This window comes from Microcebus murinus, chromosome 13 (genome assembly GCF_040939455.1).
Source record: "Microcebus murinus isolate Inina chromosome 13, M.murinus_Inina_mat1.0, whole genome shotgun sequence".
In the NCBI taxonomy this organism is placed as follows: Eukaryota; Metazoa; Chordata; class Mammalia; order Primates; family Cheirogaleidae; genus Microcebus; species Microcebus murinus.
This window is the reverse complement of record NC_134116.1, coordinates 40,288,206-40,310,985: the sequence shown is the minus strand read 5'-3', so window position 1 is coordinate 40,310,985 and position 22,780 is coordinate 40,288,206. Positions and strand designations below refer to the sequence as shown.

The following is a 22,780-nucleotide window of genomic DNA, read 5'->3' as shown; positions in this document are numbered from 1 at the left end:
AGTCCCACCAGCAGTGTAGGAGTGTTCCTCTCTCTCCGCATCCACGCCAACATTTGTTATTTGGAAACTTTTTGATAAAGGCCATTCTCACTGGAGTTAAGTGATATCTCATTGTGGCTTTGATTTGCATTTCCCTTATGATTAGAGATGTTGAGCATTTTTTCATATGTTTGTTGGCCATTATCCTGTCTTCTTTTGAGAAGTTTCTGTTCATGGCCTTTGCCCATTTTTTGATAGGGTTATTTGATTTTTTCCTGCTGCTTTTTGTGAGTTCTAAGTAGATTCTAGTTATCAGCCCCTTATAGGATGTGTAGGATGCAAAAATTTTCTCCCATTCTGTAGGCTGTTTACCTTCATGACTGTTTCTTTGGCTGTGCAGAAGCTTTTTAGTTTGATCATGTCCCATTTATTTATTTTTGTTGCTGCTGTGATTGCCTTTGGGGACTTCTTCATAAACTCTTTGCCTAGGCTGATGTCTAGGAGAGTGTTTCCAACATTTTCCTCTAGAATTCTAATAGTTACATACCTTAGGTTTAAGTCTGTTATCCAGCGTGAGTTGATTTTTGTGAGAAGTGAAAGGTGTGGGTCCTGCTTTAGCCTTCTACAAGTGGCTATCCAGTTTTCCCAGCACCATTTATTGAAAAGGGATTCTTTTCCCAAGAGTATGTTTTTGTCTACTTTGTCAAAGATTAGATGGCTATATGAGGATGGTTTTATATCAGGATTCTCAGATCTGTTCCACTGGTCAATATTCCTATTTTTGTGCCAATACCAGATTGTTTTAATTACTACAGCTTTGTAGTATAGTTTGATATCTGGCATATTAATGCCTCCCATTTTGTTTTTGTTGCCTAGAATTGTTCTTGATATTCGGGGTCTTCTTTGGTTCCATACGAAGCGTAAAATTATTTTTTCTATATCTGTGAAGAACACTGATGGGATTTTAATAGGTATTGCATTGAATCTGTAGATCAGTTTGGGTAGTATAGACATTTTGATGATGGTGAGTCTGCTGATCCACGAGCATAGAATGGATTTCCATCTGTTTACATCCTCTGCTATTTCTTTCCTCAGTGTTTCATAGTTCTCCCTGTAGAGGTCTTTTACCTTCTTGGTTAAGTATATTCCTAGGTACTTTAATTTCTTTGTTGCTATTGTGAAGGGAATTGAGTCTTTGATTTGGTTCTCAATTAGATTGTTGTTGGCATATATGAATGCCTCTGATTTCTGTGTATTGATTTTGTATCCTGAGACTTTACTAAATTCATTGATCAGTTCCAGGAGTTTCTTGGTTGAATCTTTGGGGTTTTCTAGATACAATATCATATCATCAACAAACAGTGAAAGTTTGATCTCTTCTGCCCCTATTTGGATACCTTTAATTCCACTTTCCTGTCTGATTGCTGTAGCCAGTACTTCCAGCACTGTGTTGAATAGAAGTGGAGATAGTGGGAAGCCTTGTCTGGTTCCAGTTCTAAGTGGGAATGCTTTCAGTTTTTCCCCATTCAGTATGATGTTGGCTATTGTCTGTCATATATGGCTTGTATCATTTTTAGGTATGTCCTTTCTATGCCTATTTTCTTAAGTGTTCGTATCATGAAAGGGTGTTGAATTTTGTCAAAAGCTTTTTCTGCATCTATTGAAAGAATCATGTGGTCTTTGTTTTTGCTTCTGTTTATGTGGTGAATTGCATTTATAGATTTACGTATGTTGAACCATCCCTGCATCCCTGGGATGAAGCCCACTTAGTCGTGATGGATTATTTTTTTGATAAGCGTCTGGATTCGGTTAGCTAAGATTTTGTTGAAAATTTTTACATCTATATTCATTAGGAATATTGGTCTGTAGTTTTTTTTTGTTGTTGCATCCTTTCCTGGTTTTGGTATCAGAGTAATATTCGCTTTATAAAAGGTGCCGGGGAGGTTTCCGTTCTTCTTGATGTTGTGGAATAGTTTCTGCAAGATAGGTACTAGTTCTTCTTTCTAAGTGTGGTAAAATTCGGGTGTGAAACCATCTGGACCGGGACTTTTCTTTTTAGGGAGATTTCTAATTGCTGTTTCTATTCAGCTGTTGAGATTAGTCTGTTCAGGGAATCTATTTCTTCCTGGTTGAGCCTAGGGAGGCTGTGTATTTCTAGAAATTTGTCCATTTCCTCCACATTTTCCAGTTTGTGTGAATAAAGATTTTTGTAGTACTCATAAATTATATCTTGTATCTCTTTGGGATCAGTTGTGATATCTCCTTTTTTGTTCCTGATGGAGCTTATTAGAGATTTCTCTTTTCTGCTTTTCGTTAGCTTAGCCAATGGTGTGTCAATTTTGTTTATTTTTTCAAAGAACCAACTTTTTGTTTTGTTAATCTCCTGAATAGCTTCCCTGTTTTCAATTTTGTTTAGTTCTGATTTGATCTTGTTGATTTTCACTTCTTCTGCTGGGTTTGGGGCTGGTCTGGTCTTCTTTTTCCAGCTCTTTGAGTCATTTCATTAGATTGTCTATTTGTGATCTTTTTGTCTTTTGGATATAGGCATTTATGGAGATAAACTTTCCTCTCAGAGGATTTGATAACTTGTCTCTTCATTGTCATTTTCTTCATAGAATTTTTTTTATTTCCATCTTGATTTCTTCATTTATGAAGTAATCATTTAGTAGGAGGTTGTTTAATTTCCACGTTTTTGTGTAGAAATATGAGTTTCTATTACGGTTGATTTCTACTTTTATTCCACTGTGATCTGAGAAGATACATGGTATGATTTCTATTTTTTTAAATTTCTTGAGGTTTACTTTGTGTCCTAGGATATGGTCAATCTTAGAGAATGTCCCGTGAGCTGATGAGAAGAATGTATATTCAGTGGATTTTGGGTAGAGTGTTCTGTAAATGTCAGTCAGACCCAGTTGTTCTAGAGTTTTGTTTAGGTCCATTATTTCTTTATTAATTTTCTGTTTGGAGGATCTGTCTTGTGCCGTCAGTGGGGTGTTGAAATCTCTGGTGATTATGGAGTTGCTATTAATCCATTTGCTTAGCTCCAGTAAGGTTTGCTTTATGAATCTGGGTGCACCTAAGTTGGGTGCATATATATTTAAAATTGTTATCTCTTCTTGTTGAACTATGCCCTTCACCATTATATAATGACCCTCTTTGTCTTTCACTATTTTTGTTGGTTTAAAAACTAAATCATCTGAAATTAGAACTGCCACACCAGCCTTCTTTTGGCTTCCACTTGCCTGGAACACTTTTATTTTTAGTCTGTATGCATCCTTGCAGGTTAGATGTGTTTCCTAAAGACAGCATATACTTGGCCTGTATTTTCTTATCCGTTCAGCCAGCCTATGTCTCTTGAGTGGAGAGTTTAAGCCACTCACATTTATTGAGAGAACTGATAGGTAAGGTAGATTACTGTTCGTTCTGTTGGGTTGGATGTTGTTGCTTTGATTTCTCTCTTGAGCCATTGTAATATCTGGCCTTTAATCTTTGGGTTTTGGTTGTTTTTATATTCGTGAGTTTTTATTATGGTGTTCCGTGTGTAACGCTGTTTTGAGTACTTCTTGTAGGGATGGTCTTGTCTTGGTGAATTCCCTGAGACTTTGCTTGTCTGAGAATGTCTTTATTTCTCCTTCATATACGAAGCTTAGTTTTGCAGGGAATAAGATTCTAGGCTGGGCATGCAACACACGTTTAAAGATTGGGGACAGAAATCAAATCCACAAAAAGTATCATCTCAGATTCTTAAGTGTCCTTTTTTTTGAAACAAGATCTCACTGTGTTTCCCAGGCCTAGAGTACAGTGGCATCATCATAGCTCACTGCACCCTCCAACTCCTGGGTTCAAGCGATCCTCCTGCCTCAGGTGTCCAAGTACCTAGGAGTACAGGTGCACACCACCATGCCTGGCTAATTTTTTTAAAAATTTTTCATAGAGATGAGGTCTCACTTTGTTGCCCTGCCTCATTTGGAACTCCTAGCCTACCAAAGTGCTAGGATTACAGGTGTGAGCCATGGTGCCCAGCCCCTAAGTGTCTTTTAAGGCTCAAGTCCCAAACCCCTGGGCCTTGGATCGTTACTGGTCTATGGCCTGTTAGGCATAGCAGGAGGTGAGCGGTGGGTGAACCAACAAAGCTTCACCTGTGTTTATAGCCGCTGCCCATCACTTGCATCATCATGATCATCCTGTCAGATTAGTGGCAGCATTAGATTCTCACAGGAGTGTGAACCCTACCATAAACTGCACATGTGAGGATCTAGGTTGTGCACTCCCCATAAGAATGTAATGCCTGATGATCTGAGGTAGAGCTGAGGTGGTGATGCTAGCACTCAGGAATGCCTACAAATATAGATTATCATTAGCAGAGATATTTGACTGCACAGAGACTGTAATAAATTAATTGCTTTCAGACTCATATCAAAACCCTATCAGTGAGTGGCAAATGGAAACATAATTGTAATAGAAATAAAATGCACAGTAAATGTAATATGCCTGAATCATCCCAAAACCATCCTACCACTGTCCCCACCCCCCACCAGTCCATGGAAAAATTGTCTCCAATGAAACCAACTCCTGAGTGTCAAAAGGTTGTTTTAAGCTCTTCAGCCATTGTAAGAAATTGAACTTGGAAATTGTGAACAATGATTTACACAAAAACAAAGCAAACCTCTGTATTTAAAAAATTTGAACCCTATGTAAAAAAAAAATGTGGCAAGTGAATACTTATTTCTGTTTTAGCTAGAGATAAATGTGTAAAGTCAGTATCTTTTCTCTTTTTAAAATATCATTAATTGATATTTTAGAAAAATGATCTGACCTAATAGTAGCTGATATCAGATCACTGGATTTCAAACTTTAGCATGCATCAGAAACACTTAGAGGGCTTGTTAAAACAAGATTACTGGGTTCTACCCTCAGAGGTTCTGACTTTGGGTAGGTCCTGAGAATTTACGTTTTTGCCAGGTTCCCAGGTGATGCTGATGCTGCTGGTTTGGGAGCAACATGTTGAGAACCACTGCATTCATAATAGGGCTTTTACTCTAATTCTTTAGACATTGACCAGATTGAATAATGCTGCTGAGAGCACAGTAAGGAGGCTTATTGCAATAATGCTCTTGATAGCTGATGGTAGGAAAAAGTGGATGCATTCTGAATATATTTTGGAAGCAGAGCTGATGGGATGTCCTGATGCTTTAAGAAAAAAAGGAGGACTCAGGAACACACCAAAATTTTTGTACTGAATACATGAAAAGCTGGAGTACTGTCAGCTAAGATGGGGGAAACCACAGTTGACTAGGTTAGTGAGTAGAGAGCAGGAGCTCAACTTGGGACGTGTTAAGTTAGACTTATCTTATTAGAAATCCATGTGGCAGTAAATGAAAACTGGTCTGGAGGGAAGTACAAATCTGGAGATCATTATGTTATAGACAGTATTTAAGTCATGAGACTGGATAAATTCCCCAAGTGAATGCATATTGATAGAGAGTACCATTAAGAGAAGGCAGAAAGGGAGACTGAGAAGGTACCACAGTAAAATAGGAGAAAAATGAAGAGACTGTGTTGTCTTGGAAGCCAAGTGATGAAAGTGTATCAAGGAAAAAGAGACCATTTATGGCAGGTGCTATCATTAGGTCATAGATGAACTAAGAATTGATCATTAGCAATCAGGATGTCATTGGTGACCTTGAGATTTAACAGAGAAGTAAAAACCCGATTGGCATGGGTTTAAGAGGAAAGGATTCGGAGACAGTGAATATAGACAACTTTTGAGCAGTTTTGCTCCACAGGGGAGCAAACAAATTGGGAAGTACAATGGGGTCAATAGTTGTGATTTTGTTTGTTCATTTGTTTTAAGACAGAAATAACATCTTTTTCTGTTTGGATTAATTATAGTAGGAAGGAGGAAAAATCAGATTGTCCTCTTCCTGTTTAAAATCTTTCAGTAGGCAACTAGCAATAACAATGTCCGCTACATGTATTCTTTGAGAATGATGAGTATGTGCAGATTGTTTCATTACCTCATTGGTTGAATAAATATTTTATGGTGGTTTGGTGTTACCATCTTAAAGAAATATTCCTTGAAGTACCAGGGTAAAAGAAAGATAAAAATGTATAAGTGGGGTTCAAAACAGATGTGTAATACTTAGAACAGGGGTCCTCAAACTTTTTAAACAGGGGGCAAGTTCACTGTCACTCAGACCGTTGTAGGGCCAGACTATAGTTTTAAAAAAAGTATGAACAAATTCCTATGCACACTGCACATACCTTATTTTGAAGTAAAAAAAAACAAATGGGCATGTTTAACTGGTTAAGTAAATAAATATTTAGCTGGAGCCAAAAATACTATTGGACTTCTCATTTCCAAATTTTATGTACTATAATATAGGGACCTGTGAGAAAACTAAATCGCAAAGATTTTTTAAAACTTGCCATAAATTCTCTCCTAATGTAGAAAATATCAAGAACTAATGAAACAAGAAATGGAAACCATTTTATTGAGACAGAAACAACTAGAGGAGACAAATCATCAGCTAAGGGAGAAAGCTGGAGATGTTCGTCGAAACCTGCGTGACTTTGATTTGACAGAAGAGCAATATCTGAAACTGAAAGCTTTTCCTGAAGATCAGCTTTCTATTCCTGAATATGTATCTGTAAGTGTCTTGTATCACTTAAAAAAAAGCATATTTGCAGACTAAAATTTGCCATTTTTTAGTAACTGTTATTTTTGAAGTACCCAATTTATATGTTAGTTTATGGCCACAATCTGAAGATGGTGAGTGTGGTTCATATCACCAGATTTTAAAGGGTCTTGACCATTGATCTCCAAAGTCAATAAATAGGGCTCTGAAGTTAATGACTGCTTAGAAATGAATTATTTTATTATAAACTTGTAGTTTATAATGTTCTCAAAATGAAAAGTTAATAGAGATAAACAACAGATTAGTAGTTGCCAGGGGTTGGTTAGAGATGGTGAGGGAGACTGGAGTTGGTGTTTATAAAGGGATAGGATGAGGGATAGCTTCGTGGTGATAGATTAGTTTATGATATTGATTACAGTGTTGGTGACACAAATCTACATGTAGGATTACTTTATGGCAGTGGTCTCAAATGTTTTGGTGTCAGCATCTGTTTATACTCTAAAAATTATTGAGGACCCCAAAAAGCTTCTGTTTATATGGGCTATGTTTATCAGTATTTTCCATATTAGAAATTAAAACTGAAAAATTTTTTAAACACAAGAATATGTAATCATACATTCCATTGGCCTTAAGAGTGATGATGTCATTATTTATCATGTAGTCACCGGCAGACTCCACTGAACAGTCATGAGAGAATGAGAGTAGAACAGGAAAAAAAAGTCTTAGTATTATGAGGAAAGTAGTTTTGATCTTGTGAATTCTCTGAAAAGGTCTCAGAGTGGTGGGTCAGGCAGAGGCCATCGGTCCCCAAACTACACGTTGAGAACTGCTGGTTTTCAATATATAGATGTCATTTCACTCAAAGAAGCTTGAATTTTTTCATCTGTAAAAGGTTTAATAATTATGCCTTTCTATTGGGGCAATTGTAAAGATTAATTATAAATATATATGTAAAATGCTTATTAGCACAGTGCTTAGAACATAGTAAACACATAAGTATTACTATTGTTTTTGCTATTCTTGATTATTGGGATAAGATATCCAGATTAGTGATTTCCTATAAAATGAAGTGTTACTTTTTTGTCCAGCTTTTTATTTAAATAGTCCAATATAGTTTTTCTGCCCAAAGTGTACTGTTCAAAACAAATTAAATTTCTCAAGTGCTGTCATTGAGCCTTTATCCATGGGAGATATTAAATATAATACCACTGGTGGCAATTATACATATTTTTGCTCTCTGGTTTGATAATATTCGTTGTTATATCTTTTGTTTTCACAGACAATATTATCCTAACTAATTATTTGCAGATTCATTGGGTTGAGGGCTAATGTTAAGATTTGCCTCTTGCCCGATATGGTACTCTTGTAATATAGTCATATATGAAGAGTTTCAGATTATATGCCTGTATAATAAATAGTCCCTAATTACTCTCTCATGATTTGCTGATGACTTCTTAGTTTTATGGAACCTTATCAGATAGAATACTTTACTGAGTTAGAGCAGGCAAATTCCTCTGAAAAATGATGAGTAGAAAGAGAGATTCTAACTGAATATAAGTGATGATATGAAAGAGAACTCCTGATTTATCCTGATCAGCCTTTCAGAAGGGCAGCAATTAGTAGAGCTTTGCCAAGAGCCTGAGATGAGAATAATGAACAAACTTGTATTTCTTCATCAAATATTTATTGAATGCTTATAATATATTTAGGCATTGGTTATAGAACATTGTACAAACCAGACAAAAATCCCTGGCCTCATGGAGCTTACATTGTGGTTGAACAACACAAACAATAACTTAAAAGTTGATTATGTAGAATGTCTTTTGTCATAAGTTTTGTGGAGAAAAGAGCAGGAAGGAAAGATAGAGAGTACTATTTTAAATCAGAGTATGGAAATCAGGGGAGACTTTACCAGTAAGGAGATATTTGATGAGAGACCTGAAGGGAGATAAGGCATGAGCCATGCATTTATTGGGGGAAGAACTTTTCTAGTAGAGGTAACAAGAGTAAGATTCTTGAATACTTGATGTGTTCAGGAAATTTACAAATAGATAGTATGGAGTAAGCAGTAGTAGGAGATGAGGAATAAGTAGTAAGGAGTATCAATAGAAGAGAGAAAAGAAACTGTCAAGGGTGGGACGTTACAGATCATCTGTCCCTTGAGGTAACTTAATTGAACATTAAGACTTTAATAAAGTATTAGTGGTTAGTGTCCATAGGACGGTCTTGTTTTAGTTTTGTAGATATATCTTTTTATTCTGATAATTGAGACTACTACAAATTAGCACATTTTAATTGTAGTTTGGATTTCAAGACTGCTTATTAATTTGATTTCTTTTTTTAAGATTCGGTTCTATGAACTAGTGAATCCATTAAGAAAGGAAATCTGTGAACTACAACTGAAAAAGAATAATCTAGCAGAAGAATTAAGCACAAACAAAGACCAACTGAAGCAACTGACAGAGGTTTGTATGGTTTTGATCACAGGTGGGAAGAAGCTCCAACTTTTTCTGTAAGGAGTTTTTTAAGATTTGTGATAAGGAATATAAAAGTCAATGATCAAGAAGTGGGATTAGGGATGCTGACTGCTCTGATTCTTCATAAGTAGAGGGAAGGAAATTAAATTGGAAGTAGTCATCTTAAAAATTGATAAGATAATGGCTGGGTGTCATGGCTCATGCCTGCAAATCTAGCACTCTGGGAGGTCAAGGCAGGAGGATCACTTGAGGTCGGGAGTACACCACCAGCCTGAGCAAGAATGAGACCCAGTTTCTACTAAATAGAAAAATGAGCTAGGCATGGTGGCATGCACTTGTAATCCCAGCTACTCGGGAGGCTGAGGCAGGAGAATCACTTGAGCCCAGGATTTTGAGGTTCCTGTAAACTAGGCTGACACCATGGCACTCAAGCCCAGGTGACAGAGTGAGACTCTGTTAAAAAAAAAATTGACAAGTCTACGATAATGACCTGTAATCAGTGGTTGAGCATTTTGTCCTTGTAACTCATTTTTATAATCAGCTGTTTTTGAAATCCTAATATGGGCCATATCTGAAAATTGCTGTATAATTACTCAAATGAGGCATATGCACATAAGAATTTATTTAGTAATTTAAGTCCCTATTTCTATATTACTCTGTCAAGGAATTTAGACAAGAAACAAGAAAAGTAGGCCAGGATATTCCAGGGGATCTCTTGCAGGTGCCATGGGTAAGAAGAAAAGGAAGATGCTTTTGGCTTTTAACTAGAATGATTCGTAGGTTCTGATTTGCCTAGAACAGTCCCCATTATTCCTGATTTGTAAATATTAATAGTACCCCATTCATTTTCATAAGTGCCCCATCTAGATGATAAATTATATGGTTATCATACTTATAACTTGTTTATATGGGAGGGTGGACTGATCATTAGCTTGGTTATAGCATTGACCAAATATCTTATAATACTCTCATGTAGTTATAGTCTGCTAAGAAAAAAATAGTGCTTGATTGATTCATTCTACCATGTAACAGTTAGAAATGGGATAGCCGGTTTTCTTCAAGGATTTCATCGATCTAGAATGAAAACACTTAAGGTTATAGTTTACAAATAGAGTCTGCTGCACTTCTTCATTACAGTTTAGCCTTGTTTGTCATGTGAAAGGGAGCTGGAGCTACTGTCCATTTATCATTCATTTTGCTTCTTGTGTTGTTCAGAGGGCAGCCAGAGATTTGGCAGAAATAATCCTCAGAATTCAATTTCCCCTCTCTAGCTGTCTCTGAAATTTCCTTCTTTCCTTCCTTTTTTTCTCTTTCTTTCTTTTTCTTTTTTCTTTCTTTCTTAATTTCTTTCTCTTTTCTCCCTTCTCTTCCTTTCTTCACTCCCTCCCTCCCTTTCTTTCATTTCTTTTCTTCCTTTCTTTTCCACTTCTTTCCCTCCCCTCTCCTCCCCTCCCCTCCCCTTCCCTTCCAACAGGAGCTTGCTCTGTTGCCCAGATTAGAGTGCAGTAGCATGATCATAGCTCACTGCAGCATCCAACCCCTAGGCTCAAATGATCCTCCTTCCTCAGCCTCCTGAGTAGCTGAGAGTACAAGCGTGCACCACCACATCTGGCTATTTTTTTATTTTTATTTTTTGTAGAGATGGCATTTCACTATGTAGCTAAGGCTGCTCTCAAATTCCTGGCCTCAAGTGGTCCACTTTCCTTGGCCTAAAAAGTGCTAGGATTACAGGCACTAACCACCATGCCCTACCCAAAATCTGAAATTTTAAAATATTTATTATAGTTTCCAATTTTGAATATTATATATGTAATTCATAATGGATATAACATTATATACAAGGTTAAATGCACATGTTCTCCAGGCAATGACAGGTCTCTGTTGGAGAGGAAACCCTGGTTGCAGCAGCTATGAATATGTGTCTGAAATTTCATCACTTTAGAGTAGCTGCAATCTCCCTAAACTCTGTGTTCTGGTTCTCCAAGCATGATAGACTGAAGATTTTCTATTACACCTTTTCCATCCAACATGGAAAATTTTCCATCCCTGCTCTCAACTTAGTCACCAAAAAAACCAAAAACAAAAACCCAAAAGACCAGGGAACTCACCCGTGTGTTAAAAATAGCTGTAATAATGACAACTCCATAGTGTTTAATAACAGAAACTAAGATATTTATTAGCCATGTCTCTGAGTTTTGGGAAGTTTGGGACTGGTGATTAAGAAAAACAACATTTCCATTTTACTCTAAAAATTTACTCTCAAACTTTCCATTTTATTTTTATTGATTCATCTTGTATTCTTTCCTAGGAAAAAAGTCTTATTTATTTTTACCACGTGGTGGCAGTATACGCCCATCTATTCTTGAAAACCTGTTTTGGGCTATGTAGAAAATCTTGTCTTTTTTTTTTTTTTTTTTTTGAGACAAGAGTCTTGCTTTGTTGCCCAGGCTAGAGTGAGTACCATGGCGTCAGCCTAGCTCACAGCAACCTCAATCTCCTGGGCTCAAGCAGTCATGCTGCCTCAGTCTCCCGAGTAGCTGGAACTACAGGCATGCGCCACCATGCCTGGCTAATATTTTCTATATATATTAGTTGGCCAATTAATTTCTTTCTATTTATAGTAGAGATGGGGTCTTGCTCTTACTCAGGCTGGTTTCAAACTCCCGACCTCGAGCAATCCGCCGGCCTCGGCCTCCCAGAGTGCTAGGATTACAGGCGTGAGCCACCATACCTGGCCGAAAATCTTGTCATTTTTGACATAAAAACAGAAGCATTATAGTAAATTGTAGTAAATTACCTTTTTTTTTTCATTTATAATCATTATTTCATATCAAATACCTATAACCAATTAAATACTGATTTTGAGTAAAATTGAGGAGATCTGCAACTAGGAGAAAGAATTACAAAAACTGAAACTTTTCTTTCATAATATGTATTCCTCAGAGCAGAGGTGTCTCAGTTATTGCACTGATTTCATAATTAGCCTATCAAACACATTCAGAGATGTTAAAACCACACAATTGCACAGTTTTGTGCATATAATCTGCTAGTTCATGACACATGTGAGATGAAAACTGTTTTAGAAATTTAATAGAATGTGATTCTTGACCTTTAAAAAGAAATCACTTTTTCTGAAGTGCCAATTTTAGTGGATTTCTGGGATTTCCTTTCATAATTTTTTCCAGACCTTTAGTTATTTGGAAATAATATCTAGATACTAACACTGGAAAATAGGGTTCATCTTTTATTCCAAATCTGGATTTTATTTATAAGTGTCAGTAGTATAGTCTAATTATAGCATATTTTGAGCTGTATTATATATGTAAGCTTGTGTGTATATTTTATGTTTTTATAAGTGCTTATAGACACTTATTTTCTACTTAAGAATTTTCTTTATTAGATCAAAATTTTATGCTGCTAAGCACTGTGCAGCTGTTTGCTATTGTAGAGTTCGTTCAGCATGCTTTTTTAATTTCAAAAGAATGAAATGTTAGTGATACTATATAAGGCATTAGTGAATCTGTACTTAATAAAGCTATTAAGTTTCATGAGGAAATGGTGAAATCTTTTTCTCTTATGAGAACTTTGGTACCTAAGAAGCAAGAACAGTTTTGTTCAAAAATAACTTCCTTGTTTAGAAACATAATTACATTTCTTTAAAAAAAAATTGCAAGATCATCTGAGCCTTCTTTTAAGAATTCATATATAAATATAATCCAGTTAATTTTTATTTGTAAGAAAATGAGTTATGTCAAGTTTTTATACTTCAGAGAGTATTAACTGTTTTTTAAAATTTCTTTTTATTTTGCCCAACTAATGAGTTAAAATTTCTTTATAGGATACATATTTATGACAATACCCATCAGTTATAATTATCCTAGAATGTTTAACAAATTCACTAGTAAACAATAATAGACTTATCTCATTATATTGAATTTAAAGTGAATAAACACCCCTTAAAATTAGATTCATGGCCACCTCCATAGGTTCTGATTTTGGTCTGAGATGGAAGTGAGAATCTCAATTCTTAATAGACAACCCAGGATTCTAATATGGCAGGTTCATGGACATGAACACAAATCATTTTTTGAAGTTTTATATTTTGGTTTACTTTATTAATTGAGGTAACAAAAATCTTTGCATTCTTAATTAAATTTCATGATTTTAAATTTATATGATGCCATCCTTTGTTTTCAACATAAAATTACTGTACTTTAATGTATTTAACATGTCCAAGAATATAACTGGAGTCACACTATCTGTAACATTACAACTTGGACTTACCAAAAGCTTCTTGCCTATACCTCTAAACCTTCACGAATTTGTGAATTTTTACAAATAATATAAATGACTTTCAGATAAAAGTACATGAGGGAAAAAAAGTTCATGAGAAAGCTATAATGAAAGCAGTTTTAAATATGATGTCATCAGGAAGACGCTTCCTTTAGCTAATTGTTTCATACATGCTGTATGAGAAGATGTAACCTTTTAAAGAGTAATATGAATTTGTTCATTTGCCACTATGTTTATAACCTTTAGTAAACCCAGTAATACTTCAATTTTTAATTTTAGGGGCAGATTCCGAAGGGTTTGTTGAGTCTTGAGATGAAATTTTGAACCCAGTGGCCAAGAAGATGTATCATCACATTATAGCAGGGGAAAACAAGTTTTGAGGGACCTTATAAGATCTTGGCTTATATCTAGAGATACTATAGCCATTTTATTCTCTTGATATATATAGTGTTTCTCAATATAGATTCCATGGTCATATTTAGGGGTATCCAAGAGTTCTTTTTGAACAACTATAATTTTGTGATTTAATTTCTTTAATGATCTCAGAAGTTAATAGATGCATATGGTTTGTCATCTGGATGAATCATTTATAATAGAGTACTGTCACTATGATGTCAATGCCTATGTTTGCATTTAATTTTGTTGTGGCATTAGCAACCACAAAAGATAATTTTAAAATGGCAGTCAACTTAATATGTGAAATATGCATCTCAGCTAAATAAAGGCCAGATGATGCTATCATGGATCACTGTGTGAATAAAGGTTTCACAGTTCAAACAGAGAAAAATAGTGACAATATTGAGTCATCACACTACTGAGTATAGCCATGCTAAACTCAAAACTACCCCTACTTGTTTTAACATTTTAAGGTTAAATTTTATAGTCAGTATTAATTATTAAATAGAATAAGCCTTGCTGTTTAGGCCTAGTTGAAAGAGAAAAAATAAAGGGCTTCTAGAAGATGACAGTATAAATGCATTTCATTTTTCTTCTTTTCCAATTTCAATTATCTGCCTCTTAGCTACCTTCTGGCAGGCAGCTCGGTCTGAGTTAGGCTTTGGGGAAGCTGGGGTTTCAGTTATGTATTGCTGTATAACAAATCATCCTAAAATGTAGTATCTTAAAATAATTTATTATTTATCACTGCTTTGAAGGTTAATAGGTTGAGCTGAGTATATCTCACCTTCCCAAGGCTGAGATCATCTGAAGTCCTCTTTAGTCACATGATTGGAGAAAGGACGAGAGATGGCTGAAATATCACCCCCTTTCCACTTGGCCTCTCCATATGATTAATTTAGACATCCTTCAACATGGTAGTCTCAGGACATGGAAACTGGCCACCGGCAAAGGAAGCTTTCAAGAAACTCGGGCTGAGGCTTAAAAGCTTTTTAGCATCTAACTTCATAATCCCAGAACATTACTTCTGCCACAATCTGTTGGTTAAACAATCATTAGGAGGAATAGACCCATCTTCTCAATTAGAAAATAGCTTGTTGCATACAAGGTAACAAATTGATGGAGGCCATCTTGGAGAGAGGCTACCTCAATTTGGGATTTCTCTTCCCTGGCTGGAGTGAGAGCCTAGAGACAGTGTGAGAGAGCCCTGAGCAGGAGCAGAACAGAGTGTTGACAGAGCTTGACCTGTAAAAATCTCTGGATTATTCCTTTCATCCCCTTGGATTAAGTCTCCTTTGCTTTTACAAAGCTGAGAAGTAGACGTAAAGTGTTCCATTAGAAGAAAGAAGCTTTCATATTGACCGTCAAACCAATCCAAGCTTTGTCTATAGGAAATATGCTTAATACAAATTGGTAAAGATTGAAAAAAATAAAGGAATGGACTCAGTTACGAAAAAAAGACAGCAAGAAGGTAATAAGATCAGATGAGATAGAATTTAAGATAAAAACCCCAAAACAGGGAAACAGTACATTAATAATACAAGGTAATTTTATAGTTATAAACTATATGTCAAATGACAGTAATTATAAAAATATTTAGAAAAATAAGGAGAAGTTGGTGAAAATACAATGATGGTTGAGAAGTTTAATATACTTCTTTGAGAATTGGATAGATGTAGTAGATAAAAAATTAATAAGAACTAGGAGAACTTATTCTATCAATACTTTTGATTTATTTGCTATATTTAGAGCTTAACATTACTTGATCAGAGCAAATGGTGTTTTGTTGTTGTTGTTGTTGTTGGGTTTTGTTTTGTTTTGTTTTTTAGAGATGGGGTCTTGCTCTGTTGCCCAGGGTAGAGTACACTGTCACAATCTTAGCTCACTACAGCCCTCAAACTCCTGGGCTCGAGCAGTCTTCCTGTCTCAGCCTCCCGAGTAGCTGGGACTACAGGCATGTGCCACCATGCCCAGTAAATTTTTTTTTATTGTTTTAGAGATGGGGTTTCAGACTGTTGCCCAGTCTGATCTCAAGGGATCCTCTCACCTTAGCTTTCTGAGCATCCCATGTAGCTAGGATTACAAGCTTGAGCCACTGTGTCCAGCAAGTTTTTTTAAATGTCAATGAAAAGTTTACAAAAGTGTCATGTGTAGTAAACTAATACATTGTTTAAAATAGAAATTTTATAGTTCTTATTTTTTAGTCATAATTTAGTAAAACCAGAGATAAGTAAATTAAAAGTTAAGGGGAAATAAACTTACTTGGCAATTAAGAAACATCATTTGGATCAAAGAGAAAATTAAAACTAAAACAAGAAACCATTGAAAACAGGAACATTTTTATATCAAAATTCTTGAGATACATTTAAAGCTTTGCCAAAGGAAAATCTATAGCCTTAAATTGCATTCGTTATTAAAGAGAAAGATGAAAATAGACATGTACTATTCATCTTACGAAAGCAGAGAAAAGGGCCAGGTGATCACGCCTGTGATCCTAGCACTTTGGGAGGCCGAAGGGGGAGGATTGCTTGAGCTCAGGAGTTCGAGACCAACCTGAGCAAGAGCAAGACCCCATCTCTACTATAAATAGAAAAAAATTAGCCAAACAACTAAAAATAGAAAAAAATTATCCAGGCATGGTGGCACTTGCCTGTAGTCCCAGCTACTTGGGAGGCTGAGGCAGGAAGATCGCTTGCCCAGGAGGGATCCCACTTTATTAGTGGCGCACTTTCACTCACCTTTGTAATGCCTGTGTGGTAAATATTCTATTCAAGTGCTCCAATTCTGTCAATTTTAGTAATTTACATTTTGTTGACACACTTCACTTTCCTTTTGGTTTTCAAGCTTGTTGCCACAGAGCTGCATGTATTATTCTCTTAATGTCCATTAATTCCAAACACTTTATTTCTACTCAATTTTTTTCTGCCCCTTTTTTTTTTTTTTTTTTTTTTTTTGAGTCAGAGTCTCACTCTCTTGCCTGGGCTAGAGTGCTGTGGCATCAGCCTAGCTCACAGCAACCTCAAACTCCTGGGCTCAAGCAATCCTCTGTCTCAGCCTCCCTAGTAGCTGGAACTATAGGCATGCACCACCATGCCCGGCTAATTTTTTCTATATATATTTTTAGTTGGCCAATTAATTTCTTTCTATTTTTAGTAGAGACGGGGTCTCCCTCTTGCTCAGGCTGGTTTCGATATACTGACCTTGAGCGATTCTCCTACCTTGGCCTCCCAGAGAGCTAGGATTACAGTCGTGAGCCCAGAACCAGTATTTTTCTTATTTATGGGGAGGGTTGAAGGGAAGAAGGGTGATACAGGATTGGATGTGGGTAAATGATTTTAGTCTAATATGAAAAAATAAATAAATAAATGCCCCAGAATTCCAAAGAAAAGTATGAAAAAAAGATACAGGTGGGGAAGGTGAGAGGTGCTGAACCAAACAAGAACTCACTGCATACTTCAAACCTAATGTGATTAACTAAATGTGGTATTGGTATAGAAACAAACATCAGTGGAACAGAATATAGAAATAAATCTAATTATATACCACAATAGTAGTAGTTCAATTAAGTTGGAAAAGAATGATTATTATAAGGGCCCTAGCACAGCTGGATTTTCATCTTAAATAAATTTGTCTTCACAGTTTATATGATACACAAATATTAATTTCATATGGGTTAAAATTTTTAAAAGAAAATTAGCCAATTGAGCAATCACAAAGGAAGTATAGTAAAGAAATAATTTTCAATTATAACTGAAATTTATCATTTCCTTTAATTACAAATATAGCTTAAAAAGACACAGTAGGATTACTGCCACCTGTGACTCTTACCAACATTAGAAATCAGGTATTTTATATCACATGTAATTATTACAGATAATGAGTTTATGCTCACTACTTCAACATTGCTAAAGTTACTAGACTTTAGACCCCTCACTAGATTTTTGTCTTTAATGCATTTATAAATCAGGATATACAGAACTTTTAAAAATATTTTGATAGTTTTATTTTGGTACAATTTACTTCCTCTGTAATTCTGTGTGTTTTAATTTCAGCTTTTAGAAACATTAGTCTCAGGAGTTCACAGACAGCACCAGATTGCCAGTGGGATCCATGGCACAAAAAAGTTAAAGAATCCTTAATTTAGACAATTACTAACAGTGCTCCTCAAACTTTAATGTGAATGTGAATCACTGGGGATCTTGTTAAAATGAAGATGAAGCCAATTCATGAGTGGATTAATAAAATGTGGTATACGTATACCATGGAGTACTACTCAGCTTTAAGAAACAACGGTGATATAGCACCTCTTGTATAGTCCTGGATACAGCTGGAACCCATTCTACTAAGTGAAGTATCTCAAGAATGGAAAAACCAGCACCACATGTACTCACCAGCAAATTGGTATTAATGGATCAACACCTAAGTGGACATATAGGAATAACATTATCGGGTGTCGGGAGGGTGGGAGGGGGGAGGAGGGCATGGGTGTATACAACCACAACGAGTAAGAAGTGCAACGTTTGGGGGATGGACATGCTTGAAGCTCTTACTCGAGGGGGGCAGGGGCAATATAAGTAAACTTAACACTTGTACCCCCCATAATACGCTAAAATAAAAAAAAATCTAAAAGAAACAAAAAAATTTAGACAGCAAAAAAAAAAAAAAAATGAAGATGAAGCATTAGTTCTGGAGTGGGAACAAAGATTATTTGTTTTTAACATACAGATATTATTATAGTGCTTCCAGCCTTTTCCAGTCCATGACCCATGCTGAGTAGCCAAGTTCTAGAACTGAGCTGTTTATTATAGTAATCATAGCCACATGTGGCTATTTAAATTTAAATTGATTAAAATTCAGCTCTTCAGTCTCTTTAGCTACAGGTGGTTAATGACTGCCATATTGGATGGTGCAGACGTAGAACATTTCCATCATTGTAGAAAGTTCTGTTGGACAGTACTGTTCTAGAGGTTGGGGTAATCTTAACCAAGACAGGGAATCCAAAGCTTTAAAAGAACAACACAAAAAAGATACCATATGTAAAGTTGAATATTTAAAGTATACATTTGGATGAAAAAATCGAATGCAGTTGATTAAAGTTAATAATAGTACTAAATGGCCGGGCGCGGTGGCTCACGCCTGTAATCCTAGCACTCTGGGAGGCCGAGGCGGGCGGATTGCTCAAGGTCAGGAGTTCAAAACCAGCCTGAGCGAGACCCCGTCTCTACCATAAAAATAGAAAGAAATTAATTGGCCAAGTAATATATATAATATAAAAATCAGCCGGGCATGGTGGCTCGTGCCTGTAGTCCCAGCTACTCGGGAGGCTGGGGCAGGAGGATCGCTTGAGCCCAGGAGTTTGAGGTTGCTGTGAGCTAGGCTGATGCCATGTCACTCACTCTAGCCTAGGCAAGAAAGCGAGACTCTGTCTCAAAAAAAAAAAAAGTAATAGTACTAAATGAACAAGAAAAAATGAAAAATAGTACTAAAATGAAAAATAGTACTAAATGAACAAGAAAAAAAACAACCAAATAGAAAGATGGGCAAAGATTACAAATAGGCATGTCACAAGAAGTGCAAATCCAAATGGCTAGATGATCAAACTTGCTAGCATTTGGGGAAATACAATTAAAGAATGAATAACAATCAGAGCTCAGGTTGGCAAAAATGAAAAAAATCTAATATCTATATAGATATAAGTAAAAAGATAACATGTTGCTAGTGGAAATGAAAACTTTTGCAGCCTTTTTCACAGACATCTAACAACATTGATTAAAATGGAAAATAAGTATCCTTCAACATATCAAGCACACTCTTGGGACTATCCATAGAACAAAGTACTTGTATATGAGGATATGTGTTCAAGGAGGTTTGTTGCAACATTGTTTCTGGCAGTAAGTGATGGAAGGGTAGAGGAAGGGATTGGAAACAAAATAAATGCCTACCAATACAATAGCAAGGAAATGATTACATAAACCATGGTACAGTCTGCACCATGTACAGCCATTAACATGAATGAATTAAAGAATATCAGTTTATTTAAGATTTCCATAAGGTATTGCTAAGTGAGGAAACCTGGATGCAGAAATTTGATGACTTCATTTTGTTTTTGTTGTTGGGGGAAAAAATGACTGGCCTCTCCCCCATGTGTGTGCATGTGTGTGTATATGAGTTTATGAACATGGAGAAGAATAAGGAAGGATACATGTAACTTAATACGAATTACCTGGGGATGAGAGTCGAAGGAAAGGAGAGGGAGAAAAGGGATTTAAAAAAATAATCCTCCTCTTAAAGTCAGTATATATAATACTTCTAGTATATGTATATATTCATTTATTTATATGAAATTATATATGTTTAAAGATATATCTAAAACTGTTAACTCTGGGAGGCTGAGGCAGGCGAAATCACTTAAGGTCAGGAGTTCGAAACCAGTCTGAACAAGAGCGAGACGCCATCTCTACTAAAAATAATAGACAGAAATTAATTGGCCAACTAAAAATATATAGAAAAAATAGCCAGGCATGGTGGCGCATGCCTGTAGTCCCAGCTACTCGGGAGGCTGAGGCAGGAGGATCGCTTGAGCCCAGGAGTTTGAGGTTGCTGTGAGCTAGGCTGACGCCATGGCACTCTGGCCCAGGCAACAAAGTGAGATTCTGTCTCAAAAAAAAAAAAAATTAAATTAAATTAAAAATAAAATAAACTGTTAAAATATTTGAAATATAAAATTATAGTAATTTACTAGTAAAACAAATGAAAATATCTTTGCCTTTGATGAGTCACCTGTCACTGTATCATACATCTCATTTGCTTCAAAAGCAAACAAATTATTTAAACTTAACTTTAATTAGGGAATCAATTTTATTTTTTTATTCTTTTATCCACATTTGTTAATACTTTTAATGTTTATCTCAGTCAAAAGGAATGGAATGGCCAGGCGTGGTGGCTCACACTTGTAATCCCAGCACTTTGGGAGGCCAGGACCAGAGGATCATTTGAGATCAGGAATTTGAAACCAGCCTAGGCAACATAGAGAAACCCTGTCACTAAGAAAATGAAAAAAAAAAAAAAAATTAGCTGGGTGTGGTGGTAAACACCTGTAATCCCAGCCACTCAAAAAGCTGAAGTGGGCTGGTCCGATGGTAGTGGGTTATCAGAACTTATTAACATTAGTGTCACTAAAGTTGGTATTCAACCCCCATTGCTAAATTTGACTGGCTCTAAAAAAAAAAAAAAAAAGCTGAGGCAGAAGAATTGCTTGGGCCCAGGAGTTTGCTGTGATCATGCCACTGCACTCTAGCCTGGGTGACAGAGCAAGACCCCGTTTCTTAAGAAAAAAAAATAGCAGCTTGGTCTCTTAGTTATTAAAATTTTAAATTTATTTGCTTCAATACCTATTGAAAAGCCAGTATTTCAAATGTGTTACAGTAGTTTGCTGAATAATGTTGGCTATAAAAATAGCCTCCAAACACATCAACATAGCATTTTGCAATGTGGATTCTGCTAGATCTATGAGCTAGGGATCGTGTCTTAATAATAATAAGATAATAATGTAGTGTTTAGTACAGCAAAAGGCACATAAAAATAAGTAAGCCAATAGTATACTCACTTTGCTGAGGCAGCAGTTAAGTCCAGAGAAATTGACTTGCTAGAGCAGTAAGTAAAAGAGACAGAATTTGAACCTTATGTTTATTTTAATCTAGTGTGTATAACATGTGATGGAAGTTACCTTTCAAGGTGACTCACACCTGTAATCCTAGCACTTTGGGAGGTGAGGATTGCTTGAGGTCAGGAGTTGGAGACCAGCCTGAGCAAGAGTGAGACCCCCATCTCTCCTAAAAATAGAAAATTAAAGCTAATTGTGGTGGTGCACACCTGACAGGAGGCTGCGGTAGGAGGATCACTTGAACCCAGCAGTCTGAAGCTTCAGTGAGCTATGAAGACCCCACTGCACTCTAGGCCAGGTGACAGGTGTCTCAATAAAAATGTTACCTTTCTTTATTCCTCTATATTTCTGGAAGCTTTTTTCTTTATTCCTCTATATTTCTTGAGGTTTTTTTCTTTTAAAAAAGGTTTAAACTTTGGTTTGAATTCACATTTATTCAAATAGATATAATTGAAAAACATTAACATATAATATAAAGTATTAAGATTTTCTTTTCTTTTTAACCCACAGTAGACTTTTATTTATTTATCTATTTAATATTTACTTATTTTTGTAGAGATGGAGCCTTGCTATTGCCTAGGCTGGTCTCAAACTCCTACCCTCAGAGTGATCCTCCTGCCTTGGCCTCCCAAAGTGCTAGGATTACAGGCATGAGCCACTGTATGTGGCCTTAACAGACCTTCAATACTTCAGTTTTGTCTGTCTTTAGAAGTAAAAATTAAAAAAAAAAAGTGTGCTTCTTGAAGTTCTTGACAACAAAGAGTAGTTTCTGGCAGCAAAACAGGCTGTTGTTACTTAAAAGGACAGTCTGTAACAATCAAAGGTTAATTGAGTTTCTTATTCTTTTCAGTATTTAGTTGCTTGGATTAGATTATCGATAATGTGAAACTTGTGGGAATTCTCACTTTTCCTGAATAGCTTTCCAAGCTATTTCTTATCATTCACTGAATTGCTATGCAATGTAAACTGCTTCTGATTTCAACCATTCACCTTAAGGTAAATGTCACCATATTCTGTTTCTAATTTCCTTAGTTACCCTATCTCCCCACAGGCAGATTACTGCATTTATTAAAGATTTATTTTGACACATAGGTTGCCACTTTCTTCTCAGTTTACTTGGTGTGAAAGACAAAAGATTTAAAGATGTTTAGAAATTCATTATATCCAAAGTAATTATTAATACCTTTTGGTTACACAGCTGCTGACTATTTAAAATGTGCCTATTTAATTCCATCTTTGAATACTTTTTACTTTTTATAGAAATATTTAGATTCCATGTTACTTTGCCAAATGATTTTTTAATATGTATTTAAAAAATAATTGTAATTGTTTAA

The 22,780-nt window shown here is 35.9% G+C and overlaps 1 protein-coding gene across 3 annotated transcripts in view; it reads left to right on the top strand.

Annotated features, from left to right (window-relative positions):
- The window catches only part of PIBF1 (progesterone immunomodulatory binding factor 1), a 207,071-nt gene that overhangs the window by 12,246 nt on the left and 172,045 nt on the right, over positions 1 to 22,780 (top strand). For all 3 annotated transcript variants that reach the window (XM_076009380.1, XM_020290316.2, XM_012774113.3), the window contains 2 exons: positions 6,431 to 6,629; positions 8,963 to 9,082. In XM_076009380.1, the coding sequence (XP_075865495.1) occupies positions 6,447 to 6,629; positions 8,963 to 9,082 (303 nt within the window). In that variant the 5' untranslated portion in view covers positions 6,431 to 6,446. The remainder of the gene's footprint in view (positions 1 to 6,430; positions 6,630 to 8,962; positions 9,083 to 22,780) is intronic.